Source organism: Podarcis vaucheri (genome assembly GCF_965113315.1).
Source record: "Podarcis vaucheri genome assembly, chromosome: 7".
In the NCBI taxonomy this organism is placed as follows: domain Eukaryota; kingdom Metazoa; phylum Chordata; class Lepidosauria; order Squamata; family Lacertidae; genus Podarcis; species Podarcis vaucheri.
The window spans coordinates 10527183-10542358 of NC_138765.1; the positions used below are offsets into that span (position 1 = coordinate 10527183).

Here is a 15176-nt window from a genome sequence, read left to right on the forward strand (position 1 = left end):
CGACTAAACAACAACAAGAAAGCCCACTCCCCACATCTGACCCCCCCACCAATATCCCACTTCCCCACCTGCCCACCCAACTGTCCCTGGACTCCCTGCCCCCTTATGCTGATTGACTGTAAGCTTAATGGGGCACAGACCAGTATTTTTCATCTTCTTCTTGTGTTGCTCTGTAAAAACACATTGTACATTTTTTTTTAATGAAGGGGGGGGGGAACCCTGTCCATTTGCCGTCATTATAACGATGTGCTTTCCCCCTAATTAAACACTTGCTTCCCATCCAAAACAAACATTAAGCACTTTGCCTTTTTTTGACATTGAATGAGTAGTAATGGGGCAGTCGTGCTTAAAGAGATAAGTGCTTGGTGCTAAATAATTTTTCTGTGAAGGGTCGCTCTGAATAGATATATATTTTTTATCGGCCGCTGTGGTGAATGGGGCCCTCCCCCACCCCCACCACCCACGGCACGCTCACTGGTGTGGACAGAACACCATGAATGCAGAATCATAGGATTACAGTGGTACCTTGGGTTAAGAACTTAATTCGTTCTGGAGGTCCATTCTTAAACTGAAACTGTTCTCATCCTCAAGCAAAGTTCTTAACCCGAGGTACTATATCTGGGTTAGCGAAGTCTGTAACCTGAAGCGTCTGTAACCTGAGGTACCACAGTGGTACCTTGGGTTAAATATGCTTCAGGTTACATACGCTTCAGGTTACAGACTCCGCTAACCCAGAAATACCAGCGGGAGGCCCCATTAGCTAAAGTGGTGCTTCAGGTTAAAAACAGTTTCAGGTCAAGAACAGACCTCCGGAATGAATTAAGTACTTAACCCGAGGTACCACTGTATAAAGTTGGAAGGGTCCCTAAGCGTAATCTAGTCTAACCCCCTACAACGCAGGAATTCTCCCCACGGCCATCCTCGACTGGGCTAGAACCATCAACCTTCTGGTTAACAGCCAGACGCACTAACCCATTGCACCACAGGAGCAACAAAAGTTTTGAATAAAACACATTCATGCAACAGGGCCGCCGCACCTGGTTATCAAGGGTGCCTGGGAATTGGACAAACTGGCTCCAGGGCATTGGACTGCTTTGGGGTCTTCTGATGGCTATTTCCCAGAACCCTTTGCAACTATGCACAGGGTGCCAGGAATACACTTCTTCTTTCAATTATATTTTCAATAAATAAACAAATCACCTCTACATTCCAACACATAATAGGTTTTTCTTTTGTTTTGTCAACTTCCCATCCCATTTCCCATAGTGTGTTTTTTTTAATATCTCCCCCTTGCTGCACCCTATCTTCTCTCTTTTATATATCATGGCAATAATACAGCAATCCCTAATTCCTTCTGTTGCTCACAGTTCGAATCCTGCTCACAAATTCACCATACTATAGTATTTCTTTAAATAGTCCAAAAGGGCTTCCGTTCTTCCGCAAAACAATCATCCTTAGGTTCTCTTATTTTAGCTGTTAGCTGATTCCGCATAGTATATCACTTTGATTATCCATTCTTCTTGGGTAGGAATGTCTTCCGATCCGCTGCTTGGGCAGCAGGCCGGTTTGTTGGTGCCCCTCGATATGTTACCACCCCCCCAAAAAAAAACAGCTTAGGTTTTCTGTGCTGCCAGGCTGGTCCTGGGGGCGGCTTGTCCTGGCCTCACACCTTCCCCTTGCTTTCAGAGGTTTCCCTAGGCACAAGAAAAGAAAAGACACCCCTCTTGCTCCTTCCTTCCTTCCTTCCTTCCATTCATTTCTCCTCTTCTTTTTCATCCTGTCTGTTCAGTTCTGCTCTGCAGGAAAGTGCCCCTGGCAGCATTTTAGCAGGAGATGAGAGAAACACTTACGGAGCCATTTATCAAAGCAGCCAGCAGCCAGCCGTTTCCAGACAGGTGAGGAGAGCTGGAAAGCTACAGCAGGAGGAAAGTTTAATCAACACCAGGGGGCTTTTAATTCAGATGATGGGCTGCTTCTTTGCTGCTTTCCTCCTCTCCTCTCTCTTTTTATTATCTGAGTTGATGCCGTTCCTTCCAGCTGTAGGCAGTGTGTCATTATTATTTGTAACAGAAGAAGCGGATGGCGGTATGTGGCCAAATTTTGGGAGACACACCAAACCACAGCCATTTATTTATTCCTCTCCTGCCAACAGGATTTGATTTAAATATATGCAAGTTTTCAAACTGTATACCGCACTGCGGTTGCAGGCGTACAGATGGCCAGGTGCGGCCCCTCCAAGTTTCCCTATTTTCCAGGGACAGTCCTGGATTTACAGAAGCCGTCCTGGTTTCTGATTCGATCCTGAAATGTCCCGCTTTACCTTAAAGGTAAAGGTAAAGGGACCCCTGACCATTAGGTCCAGTCGTGGCTGACTCTGGGGTTGCAGCGCTCATCTCGCTTTATCGGCTGAGGGAGCCGGCGTACAGCTTCCGGGTCATGTGGCCAGCATGACTAAGCTGCTTCTGGCGAACCAGAGCAGTGCAGGGAAACGCCGTTTACCTTCCCGTTGGAGTGATACCTATTTATCTACTTGCACTTTGGCGTGATTTCGAACTGCTAGGTTGGCAGGAGCAGGGACCGAGCAACGGGAGCTCACCCCGTCACGGGGATTCGAACCGCCAACCTTCTGATCGGCAAGTCCTAGGCTCTGTGATTTAACCCACAGTGCCACCTGCGTCCCTCCGCCTTTTCTTAGGACATTCCTATTTCCATCAGAGAAATCTTGGAGGGTATGGAGTTAAGCAACCCCTGAGCCAAGGAGATACCGGTAAGTCACTATAGAACCTTTAGAAGACATCTGAAGGCAGCCCTGTATAGGGAAGTTTTTTTAATGTTTAATGTTTTATTATGTTTTTATATATGTTGGAAGCGGCACAGAGTGGCTGGGGCAACCCAGTCGGAAGGGTGGGGCATAAATTATTATTATTATTAATATTAATATTATGGAAAAGGGTATCCCTATTTTCATTGCAGAAATGTTAGAGGGTATTCAGGTCTACTGGGTCTGCAAAATCTTTCAGAATATCTAAATTTTCGGCTAAGGTTCTACAAATCCGTGCTATTAAACTTCAAGGGGGATTGAGGTTAAGGAGCGGAAAGGTAAATCTCTATTATTATTTTTGTTGTCATTTTTCATGTGTATAATGGCTATCTGCTAAAATGCAATACAGTGGTACCTCAGGTTAAGAACTTAATTGGTTCTGGAGGTCCGTTCTTAACCTGAAGCTGTTCTTAACCTGAGGTACCACTTTAGCTAATGGGGCCTCCCGCTGCCACCGCGTGATTTCTGTTCTTATCCTGAAGCAAAGTTCTTAATCCGAGGTACTATTTCTGGGTTAGCGGAGTCTGTAACCTGAAGCGTCTGTAACCTGAAGCATCTGTAACCAGAGGTACCACTGTAAACTGATTTCACTTGACTTGACAGTGCTGTAGAGATTCAAAACCTCTCCATTATCTTCCTTCCTTCCTTCCTTCCTTCCTTCCTTTCTTTCTTTCTTTCTTTCTTTCTTTCTTTCTTTCTTTCTTTCTTTCTTTCTTGTGTACCCCACCTTTCTGCCAAGAAGCTTAAGATGACATACATATGGTTCCTCACACACCCATTTCCATTCCATCCTCACAACAACCGTGCAAGGGAGATTAGGCTCAGGGACTGTGACTGGACTAAAGTCACCCAGCGTGCTTTCCGGTGGAAAAAAGGGGTATTTGAACACTGCCCCCCCCCAGGTTCTAACTGCTATGCCACACTACATCATCTATTTGAGACACGATGATCTGCCGTGCTTTCGGAAGGATTCTGACGTGATTTCTCTCACAGAAAAGGCATGGCTGGTGGGCTTTGTGCTTTCCTGTGAGGAGTGAAGGGAGACATCTAAAACTGAAGATGCTTGTAAACAGTTCCTTTGCATACTGCAGTTTCATTAAGGCTGTCCTCTGTTGTTGTTTTCCTGACTCTGCCTCAATAATATTTAATGATCTGTTCCTTAGGGCTGTTTTGGGTGTTTTTCCTTCTTCTTCGTTTCATCCAGGAGACACAACGGACATGCACGGTTTTCCATGAGAGAGCAGCACTACAGGCTGCGTATAAAGAGGGACGCGGGTGGTGCTGTGGGTTAAACCACAGAGCCTAGGACTTGCTGATCAGAATGTCGGCAGTTCGAATCCCAGTGACGGCCGTTGCTCAGTCCCTGCTCCTGCCAACCTAGCAGTTCGAAAGCACGTCAAAAGTGCAGGTAGATAAATAGGTACCCCTCCGGCGGGAAGGTAAATGGTGTTTCCGTGCGCTGCTCTGGTTCGCCAGAAGCGGCTTAGTCATGCTGGCCACATGACCCGGAAGCTGTACGCCGGCTCCCTCGGCCAATAAAGCGAGATGAGCGCCGCAACCTCAGAGTCGGCCACGACTGGACCTAATGGTCAGGGGTCCCTTTAGCTTTATAAAGAGGAGCCCAGGCACCAAGCCAAAATTGGAGAGCCTGTGGCCCGACTGATGTGGATGCTGAACTCCAACTCCCATCAGCCCCCAGCTGGCATAGCCAACACACAGGAATGATGGGAGTTGGAGTCCCAACATCTACAGGGCCACAGGTTCCCCCAATGTCTTTTGCCCCCTGAAGCAAACCACAAAATGGTGCCCTCCTTCCTCGCCAAGGAAGAAAGGGGCCAGTGAAGATCTGCATCATGGACAAGCGGGGAATAGACATCATAGACCACATAACACCGGTCTTGAAAGACCTACATTGGCTCCCAGTATGTTTCCAAGCACAATTCAAAGTGTTGGTGCTGACCTTTAAAGCCCTAAACGGCCTCGGTCCAGTATACCTGAAGGAGCGTCTCCACCCCCATCGTTCAGCCCGGACACTGAGGTCCAGCTCTGAGGGCCTTCTAGTGGTTCCCTCACTGTGAGAAGCCAATTACAGATGGGTAGCCGTGTTGGTCTGCCATAGTCAAAATAAAAAAATTCCTTCCTGTAGCACCTTAAAGACCAACTAAGTTAGTTCTTGGTATAAGCTTTCGTGTGCATGCACACTTCTTCAGATACTGAAGTACTGAAGAAGTGTGCATGCACACGAAAGCTTATACCAAGAACTAACTTAGTTGGTCTTTAAGGTGCTACAGGAAGGAATGTGAGAAGCCAAGTTACAGGGAACCAGGCAGAGGGGCTTCTCGGTAGTGGCGCCCGCCCTGTGGAACACCCTTCCATCAGATGTCAAAGAGAAAAACAACTACCAGACTTTTAGAAGACATCTGAAGGCAGCCCTGTTTAGGGAAGTTTTTAATGTTTGATGCATTGCTGTATTTTACTGTTTTGTTGGACCCACCCAGAGTGATGGGCAGGGTATAAATAATAAGTTGTTGTTGTTGTTACCTCCAGACACACTGCCCAGACTTTCACCGTGGGGTGGGGGCATCATTTTGGGGCTTCTACTGTAGCCGTTTGACTTCACCCCTGGATGTACACTCTGTTGCCTCTCGAGACAGATGTCTCTCCATTGTCTCTCGAGACAGATGGATGCCAACAAACAGGTTTGAGCCCCATCCTGGGCATTGCAGGGGGTTGGACTGTTTGCCCTTCATGGGCCCTTCTATCATTAACACTCTTTGATTATCCAATGCATGGGTAGACAAAGCAAGATCCGGCCCAATTGCCTTCTCAATCTGGCCCGCGGACAGTCCGGGAACCAGAGTGTTTTTACATGAGTAGAACGTGTCCTTTTATTTAAAATGCATCTCTGGGTTATTTGTGGGGCATAGGAATTCATTCATCCCCCCCCCCAAAAAAAAATAGTATGGCCACCCACAAGGTCTGAGGCACAGTGGACCGGCCCCCTGCTGAAAAAGTTTGCTGACCCCTGCTCTGATGTATGCCCAGGATTTCTGAATTACTTCCTGTGGCTGTGGTTTTTCTGAGCATGGGCTACCTTCTCCATCCCCCATTTATAATACAGTGGTACCTCGGGTTAAGTACTTAATTTGTTCCAGAGGTCCGTACTTAACCTGATACTGTTCTTAACCTGAAGCACCACTTTAGCTAATGGGGCCTCCGGCTGCTGCTGCACGATTTCTGTTCTCATCCTGAAGCAAAGTTCTTAACCTAAAGCACTATTTCTGGGTTAGCGGAGTCTGTAACCTGAAGCATATGTAACGTGAAGCATATGTAACCTGAGGTACCACTGTATAACTGTAACTCAAGATAACACTCCATGGCATTTGATTAAGTGGACTGTAGTGGGTGGAAGCTAACGCCGCAATGCATTTGTTAAAAAGGAGAAAGATGGAAAAGAGCTCCAGTACATTGCTTAGTTATTTATAAGATTTCCTACTTGCCTCTTAGACCGTAAAGTCCCAGGGCAGATTACAGCAATGTAATGATGCAATTAAAAGCAAGACGGAGAGTAACACGTTTTCAGTGCAATTATGAAAGGTAAATAAAACAATTCCAAGCGAGAGCAACTCAGTAAATAGAAGACGTGGGTCTTTCAAAAATACTTGCAGCTGTCCAAGGCAAGTGCAAAGAGGTTAATCTTCCGCATATGGAGGAAACTGTGGAAGATGCTCAGTGCACCTCTTTGGGGGTTGTATGCAAAATGTTAAACATGGCAGCAGGTGGACATGGTCAGCCCACGAAGCAGTTAGGTACTTTTAGACTTCGGACAGACAAAATCACATGCTCCGCTATTTAGATGATAATAGAAATCACTTCACTTACTTCAAAACATGGTATATTAGCCCCGTTGCATTGGTGGTGCCCTCCTGTTGAGTGAGTCCTCAGATTTTATTTTTATATTTTTTCTATCCCACCTTTCCACCAAGGCGTTCAAAGTGGGGTGTGGAGGCTTCTCCACTCCCTATTTTATCCTCACAACAACCTTTCGAGGTAGGTTTGGTTGAGAAAAAACTGCATACTGTTATAAGAATTTTAAGGTCTTAGATATGTAATAAATGTTCATAAATGCACCAAGCAAACACATACATAAATATATAAACCACATGTCTGAAACCCCACAGAAAAAAATCCTGATCTTTAGGAAGAACTTCCTGACAGTAAGAGCTGTTCGACAGTGGAATTTGCTGCCAAGGAGTGTGGTGGAGTCTCCTTTTTTGGAGGTCCTTAAGCAGAGGCTTGACAACCATATGTCAGGAGTGCTCTGATGGTGTTTCCTGCTTGGCAGGGGGTTGGACTCGATGGCCCTTGTGGTCTCTTCCAACTCTAGGATTCTATGATCAAATTGACCTCAAATATTTCTCTGCAAGGTCAAAGTGGGAAACCTCCACGTTGCCTCTTTCCTCACAAATCCTGTCTTAAAGGCACATTTAAGATATGAATAGGGTGTGAGCCTCTGACCTGGCCAGGAACTAAGTATTTATCATTACAAAAGACCGGTCAGGCTCCCCAGGCAATCCAGTCAAGTGACCATTAAACAGGTAACCTGCCAGACAGGAGATAAACAACACTCTCAGATTTCTGCTGTAGACCGCCCTTTCTGTGATGTATATATGATGTATCTAGGGGTGGTCTTGGACTCCAGGGCGGGCAATTTAAAATGTCTATATAAGGGCGGGCACACCTTTGTTCTGGGTCCTCCTCCGTCCTCCTGTCTGTGAGGGGGCACCCTGTTGCAACAGATCAATAAAGATCAGGCTTACGAGCTGCTTTGCTTCTCAATATTCTCTGGTTGGCCTCTGTTATTTTCTCCAACTGATGGAGAACCTACAAAGGACTCTGTAAGGGCTCTTGGATACCCCATAAGGGGAAAAGGGCAGTTTATTTGTTTAAAACAACACACACCATGCGTTTAAAGCACACGACATCTCACAAAGAATCCTAGCAGCTTGTAGTTTGTTAAGGGTGCTGGGAGCTGTAGCTCTCTGATGGGTAAACTGCAGTTCCAAGAATTCTTTGGGGCAAACCAATGTGCTATAAATGTACGATGCGTGAGCAGCCATCGTGATTGGCCCGGGGTCACCCAGTGAGTGGTGATTTGAGCCCTGGTCTCTCAGGTCCCAGCTGGATATTACCTCACACTGACTGTTATGTACTGAAGTTCTCACCCTGGGCCAGCAGGGGGATACTGTAGATAGTTATGCAAATAAGGGATCGAAAGTGACGTTCAGTGATTGGATAGTTTTGAAAATTGTTACAGTTACGTTGTACTGGAGCTCTATATAAGCAGGCTGACTGAACCCTTCAGTTCAGTTCTGTTCTGGCCTGTGAATAAACAAGAGCTGTTTGAAGAATCGCTGTGTCGTCTGATATGTTCACCCACAACTTGACACTGACAGCCCCACAATGTGCATTACGACAGGAGTGGGGTTTTAGGAACCACTTCAAGACGACAGATAACAATCCCCTGGTCAAGGGTCGAGAGTCTGCTGGCCTGTTTTACAATCGTTGCCCGTGAGGTGAGACATCCTGCCCCTTGCCTGCCATTTATCACATCCCCAGGACAAACACAGATTGGGAAGCTGGCCAAATTCCCCTTCCGATTCAATCAATTCCCGTCCCAAGCGTTGGCATCGCTTCTGATTGGGAACGGCAGCCTTGCAATCAGCAATTTAATCTAAGGACAGGTTCAGGTTTATATCGCAGACAGTTTGACCTTTCCTAAGCCTTCTGCAAAGGGACGCGGGTGGCGCTGTGGGCTAAAGCCTCAGCGCCTAGGGCTTGCCGATCGAAAGGTCGGCGGTTCGAATCCCCGCGGCGGGGTGCGCTCCCGCTGCTCGGTCCCAGCGCCTGCCCACCTAGCAGTTCGAAAGCACCCCCGGGGGCAAGTAGATAAATAGGTACCGCTTACCAGCGGGAAGGTAAACGGCGTTCCGTGTGCGGCTCTGGCTCGCCAGAGCAGCGTTGTCACGCTGGCCACGTGACCCGGAAGTGTCTGCGGACAGCGCTGGCCCCCGGCCAATAGATGTGAGATGGGCGCACAAACCCCAGAGTCTGTCAAGACTGGCCCGTTCGGGCAGGGGTACCTTTACCTTTACTTTAAGCCTTCTGCAAACATCATTATAGTCTCTCCTAGTGGGATGTTCTGATTAATTAATTTTAGGTGTTGTACCTTGTGATGAAAAGGCGAACACAAGAGAAATGGCAAGTTATCTCTCCAGTTCAGAGAGTCTTTCTCACACGCTCCAATGACATTTCTGCTTTCTGCTCTTTTAACAGGTGCCGTATCTGTTTGCACAAACTTATCAATATATGTTCTTGCTGTCCCTGTTACTGCAGTATATATCCCAAAACATTCCTATATAACAAAGTGATCCCCCCCCCCACTTTCAGTTCCAGCAATATATATTGAGGAAAGTGGGATCTGTGGCAGCTAAGTACAGTGGTACCTCAGGTTAAGTACTTAATTCGTTCCGGAGGTCTGTACTTAACCTGAAACTGTTCTTAACCTGAAGCACCACTTTAGCAGATGGGGCCTCCGGCTGCCGCCGTAGCACAATTTCTGTTCTCATCCTGAAGCAAAGTTCTTAACCTGAAGCACTATTTCTGGGTTAGCGGAGTCTGTAACCTGAAGCGTATGTAACCTGAGGTACCACTGTATTGCAGTATGAAGTTCTCCTGTTCAGAAGAAAAAAACCTCAAAAAACCAAATGATCAGGGGAATGGAGCAACATCCCTATGTTAACGGAAAAATCCGAGGGCTCCCTTGGACAAAAACAAAGACACCAACCAGGATAACTTGGAGCAAAACAGCAGCCTGTAGGCTTGGCCTTTATTGAACTGTTGCAACAGGGTGCTCCCCTCACTTGCAGGAGAGAGGAAAAGACCCAGAAAGATGGTGTGCAAGACCTTATAAAAACTTTTGAAATTCCCCTCCTCTAGGTCAAGCCCACCCCCAGAAACATCATGCATACATTACAGAAAGGAGGGGATGAGGGAGGAGTTGTGGTGGTAACCTGAGTGTCCTGTCACCTGGCTGGTTCTTCCTTTCCCCCTGCCCATGAGTCACTTCCAGGAGACAAAGGGGAGTATGCAGTTTCCTGCCCCCAGAGGGAAGATCTGATCATTGTCCTTTGTTTCAGTCCATGCTGAATCCACTCCCATATGCAAGTTCTTTGTGATCCTGATTGTCTTCTGTCTGGGATCATCAGGGTTGACATAGCAGCTGGGCAGGGCTCCTGTGGATGTGCTGGGATGGTGAAGGGATTATGGCTGACCAGAACCAAGCCACCCCCCTTTGATAGTCCTTGTCATATGGAGTAAAATAAAAATGGAACAGTGCAAATCCGATGTATGGTTGATTTTCTATGAATTTATAACAGAAATGTGGCGTATGTAGTGTGTGAGTGTGAGTGTGTGTGAAGTTTGTACAAACAGAATGATTGGGGTGGGGGGGTTCCTGCTACACCTATGATGATAGGTTACAGCATGGGGGGTGTTTTATGTTAGTGAAAAATCAAGTAAGAGGTGACATTATAGAAATGTGTAAAAATTAAGCATGTCATGTAGAAATTAGCTAAAGAAAAGCTTTTAGCTCTCTCTCTCTCGGGTGGCTTCAAAAAAAGATTGGAAAAATTCATGGAGGGAAAAATCAGTGCCTATGCTTTTGAATTATGGTGCTGGAGGAGACTCTTGAGAGTCCCATGGACTGCAAGAAGATCAAACCTATCCATTCTGAAGGAAATCAGCCCTGAGTGCTCACTGGAAGGACAGATCCTGAAGCTGAGGCTCCAAGACTTTGGCCACCTCATGAGAAGAGAAGACTTCCTGGAAAAGACCCTGATGTTGGGAAAGATGGAGAGCACAAGGAGAAGGGGACGACAGAGGACAAGATGTTTGGACAGTGTTCTCGAAGCTACCAACTTGAGTTTGACCAAACTGCGGGAGGCAGTGGAAGACAGGAGTGCCTGGCGTGCTCTGGTCCATGGGGTCACGAAGAGTCGGACACGACTAAACGACTAAACAACAACAACAACAATTCTTATGTTCTTATGTCAGGATTGCAGCCAGCCATGCCCTTTCCCAGTAAACTCCATTCCATCTGCCCCCAAAAGAAAAGAAAAGTTCCCACAGGCATGGATGGAAACTGTTGACTCACTATGTGAATGCTCACCTAATGATTTCCTGCAAATTCTTTATTTTTGGATAACAGGAGCCACAGTCCACAAATAGGCACAATAGCGGTGAGAAGCTAGCTTTGTATATGGGATACACTGAAAAATATACTGTCTAAAATAAATATAAGACCATTGTTTATGTATGCAACCACGGCAGTCAGAATAATAGTGGCAAGAAACTGGAAAAATGAAATCCTATCAACGATTACAGAGTGGCAGACTCTTATGATATAATACCGGCAACTAACAAAACTGACGGGAAGAATCAGAGGAGTGTCAAACCAGAAAGTATATGGAGAATGGAAAATATTCAAAGAATATCTAAGATTGCATTATACAAACAGCAAGATACTTGCAGAACTAGATTGATACTTGTAAGCAAAACATGTATTAGACATTATACCGGATTATATATATTTATATATAATGAAATAACATAAATCTGTGCAAGAAAATATAGACAATATAAGCAGTATAATGAGAATTATTGGAAGTTTTATATTTTAACCTGTTATTTAATTGTAATATAGTGTATTCCCCCCCCCCTTTTACAGTGCTTGTATTGCTTTTGCTTTGTATGATTTGTTATTTATGTATATATGCCTATGTGGGAAATTAATAAAGATTATTTAAAAAAGAAAGAAAAGAAAAATGTACTGTCTCCAGCTCTCTAAAATGTAATTTGAAGTGGAGGTTATTCCCTTTGGAAGTAGGTTGCTCATGCTCTCTCGACTTTTCTCTGAGCTGCCCACTCAATGTGCAAAAAATGTGCCTAATTTCACATCATGGCAACAGCATCCGTACCTTTTCATCTATTGAAACTAAACCTTTTGATTTTCATGTGGCAGAGCTCCTCTGCCTTTAGTAACTGCAAAAGAAGCTGAAGGAATGGCAGATGCAAGTAATCGACTATATGGAGATGGCAGAAATGACTGGCAGAATTCGAGACCAGGGAGAAGACTTGGTGGAAAAGGACTGGAAGAAATTTAAAGACTACCTGCAGATACATTGTAAAAATCCATGAATGTTAAAATGATGTGAGATATAAAATAATATGGCATTAGTGAATAGGTTATGAGTATGTAATAAGGAATGTAATAGGGATGAAAGTTTGGAAATAAGACTTACTTAAATATTTTAATAGATAACGAGATTTGAAAGAGGATAGGGATTTGCTGAATTTGATGGTGAACAGGAACACAAGGAAGGGAGGTGTGGGGAAGTCAAGAAACAGGGTTAAGAAATTTAGAACTTTAAAGGGGAAAAGGTTTAGTCTTTCTTTTTTTTCTTTAGGTATTCTTTATTTTCTTTGTTTTATGTTTCGTATTCTTTTATTTTTTATATGTTCTTATGTATCTCTTTAAAAAATCTTAATAAAATATCTTTTAAAAAAACAACAAAAGAAGCTGAAGGAATTTGGTCTGATTTGTAATAATTTGGAAAATAAATAAAAAAACGAAAGAAAGAAAGAAGAAGCAGAAGTCTGAGATGTACCATGAAATTTAATATGAAAAGCTGCGTTAGTTCAGCTTCTGCCTGCATCTAAAGAAACAAGGTACAGTATCTGCCAAAGAGGGGAAGGCAGGAAACCAAGCTGATATTTTTCATTTTTCATAAGGCCGCACAAGGACTCAGTGGCTGAACTAGCATTTGAACCCAGCTCTCGACAAGAACCAATTCAGTTGCCAAGGCAACAGGGAGAAGAAAGACCTTCCCAAGATGGCCGCACTGCGACGCCTCTCAGAGACCCACCCAAGATGGCAGCACAAGGGAGGAGCGGAAACCCAACCCTTTTTCTAGAGAAGTTTCCCTATGACACACTCAACATGGCTCTTTCACAGCTGTTTCCTTGCCCTCAGTTATCCAGTAAAGCAACTGTTTAAGAATAATCTTCAACAAAACCACACTGGCACAAACAAAAACATCAGCTAAAAAAATCGGAAACCGTCCTTGTCCATAAAACTGTTTATAGGCAGAAATGTGCGGCCATGCGCGACTCTTCACGTTTTCCTATCTCTATGTCCAAGATGGCGGGTTTTTGTTCTTGTTGCCTCGCTCAAGATGGCGGCGCCACCGCCCTTCGTCCCCTTTCCGGCAACTAGCCAATCAGAGCCCCACCCTGGGCGGGGCTTCACCGTTGCTGCGGCAACCGCGGCCCAGAAACGGTGAGGGCAGGACGGTAGCGAGGCGCCGGCGGGGGCGGGGGGAGTTCTGAGAAATTCGCGCGGCTGGCAGGTAATGGAACGCGTGGCGTGCGGTATGCGTGCTCCGGGGGAAGGGGGGACGCGGAGGAGTCGCGTGTCTTTGGCACGTGTGAACGGGTGACGTATCAGCCACCTCTCTTTCTCCCTCTTGATTCAAACAGAACACATGAAAACTGAGGGCGGGTGGCGTATGTGCAATCTTGGACCGCAAAGGTCGATGCTAAAAATCGAACTTCCAGCTTTGCAAGTGACTTGGGAATTGTTTGGAGACAAAGGATTTAAATAATAATAATAGTGTTGTTGTTGTTTAGTCGGGTCCGACCCTTCGTGACCCCATGGACCAGAGCACGCCAGGCACTCCTGTCTTCCACTGCCTCCCGCAGTTTGGTCAAACTCATGCTGGTAGCTTCGAGAACAGTGTCCAACCATCTCGTCCTCTGTCGTCCCCTTCTCCTCGTGCTTCCCCAGCCACTCTGGGCGGCTTCCAACAGAACACTAAAATACAATAACCTATTAAACATTAAAAGCTTCCCTAAACAGGGCTGCCTTCAGATGTCTTCTAAAAGTTTGGTAGTTATTTTTTCTTTGACATCTGGTAGGAGGGCGTTCCACAGGGCGGGCGCCACTACCAAGAAGGCCCTCTGCCTGGTTCCCTGTCACCTCACTTCTCGCAATGAGGGAACCGCCAGAAGGCCCTCGGCAGAACGATGGAGGAGAATTTGCTCCTTCAGATATATTGGACCGAGGCCGTTTCGGGCATTAAAGGTCATCACTAACACTTTGAATTGTGCTCGGAAACGTCCTGGGAGCCAATGTAGGTCTTTCAAGACTGGTGTTATGTGGTCTCGGCGGCTGCTCCCAGTCACCAGTCTAGCTGCCGCATTCTGGATTAGTTGTAGTTTCTGGGTCACCTTCAAAGGTAGCCCCACGTTGAGCGCATTGCAGTAGTCCAAGCGGGAGATAACCAGAGCATGCACCACTCTGGCCAGGCAGTCCGCAGGCAGGGAGGGTCTCATCCTGTGTACCAGATGGAGCTGGTAGACAGCTGCCCTGGACACAGAACTGACCTGCGCCTCCATGGACAGCTGTGAGTCCAAAATGACTCCCAGGCTGCGCACCTGGTCCTTCAGGGGCACAGTTACCCCATTCAGGACCAGGGAGTCCTCCACACCAGCCCGCCCCCTGTCCCCCCAAAACAGTCCTTCTGTCTTGTCAGGATTCAACCTCAATTCGTTAGCCGCTATCCATCCTCCAACCACCAAGGTAACCTTAAAACACATGTGAAATCTCAGAAGTGGTCTGGAATATGATGATGGCCCCTGACTGGGTGTCTCCTTTCTCTTTAAGGTCCTTTCCCATTGCAGGCCCATGGCTGAAGTGCACGTGATTGGTCAGATTGTGGGAGCCAGCGGATTTCCTAGCAGCAGCCTTTTTTGCAAATGGGGGATTCACACAGGTTGGTGGAGCATTATGGTCTGGAGATCACGGGAAAGGGGAAGGCAGAGATAATTTAGCACGTGATTTATAGGTTAATTCTGTTCGGTTAAAGTCAGCCGGCAGGTGTTGCTTAGCGACCAATCAGAGGAGCAGGATCTTTGCCGAGGTAGCATCAGCTCTCATTGGCTGCGTAGTTCCGAGGGAGTTTTCCTCTGTATGTTTAGTTGAGTGTTTTCCTGCTGTGTAGAAGGCTTGAGCTAAGAAAGACAGAAAGCCTCTCGGTTGAATTTCTTCTCCGAATACGCGGATTTAGATAGCATGTCAGAAAAGATAAAAAAATAAACCAAAATGGGTATTTATTTCAAAATGGGAAGTTTTTAAAATATATTTGAAAAATAATAATAATAGTAGTTTAAAGTCATACACAGCGTTCAAATAATTTCAGTAGCAGTGTTAAAAATGTGGAAAAACTAATGAATT

At 45.8% G+C, this 15176-nt stretch overlaps 1 protein-coding gene and 1 long non-coding RNA gene across 4 annotated transcripts in view; one reads left to right on the top strand and one right to left on the bottom strand.

The window, feature by feature from the left end:
* The window catches only part of LOC309537056, a 147894-nt gene that overhangs the window by 118043 nt on the left and 14675 nt on the right, over nt 1-15176 (bottom strand). The window lies entirely within an intron of this gene.
* The window catches only part of B9D2 (B9 domain containing 2), a 36440-nt gene continuing 34460 nt past the window's right edge, over nt 13197-15176 (top strand). For 2 of the 3 annotated variants that reach the window (XM_082231396.1, XM_082231394.1), the window contains exons 1-2: nt 13201-13290; nt 14607-14715. In XM_082231396.1, the coding sequence (XP_082087522.1) occupies nt 14628-14715 (88 nt within the window). In that variant the 5' untranslated portion in view covers nt 13201-13290; nt 14607-14627. Of the gene's footprint in view, nt 13291-14606; nt 14716-15176 lie in introns of all 3 variants that reach the window. The other variant, XM_082231395.1, reaches the window with a different exon arrangement.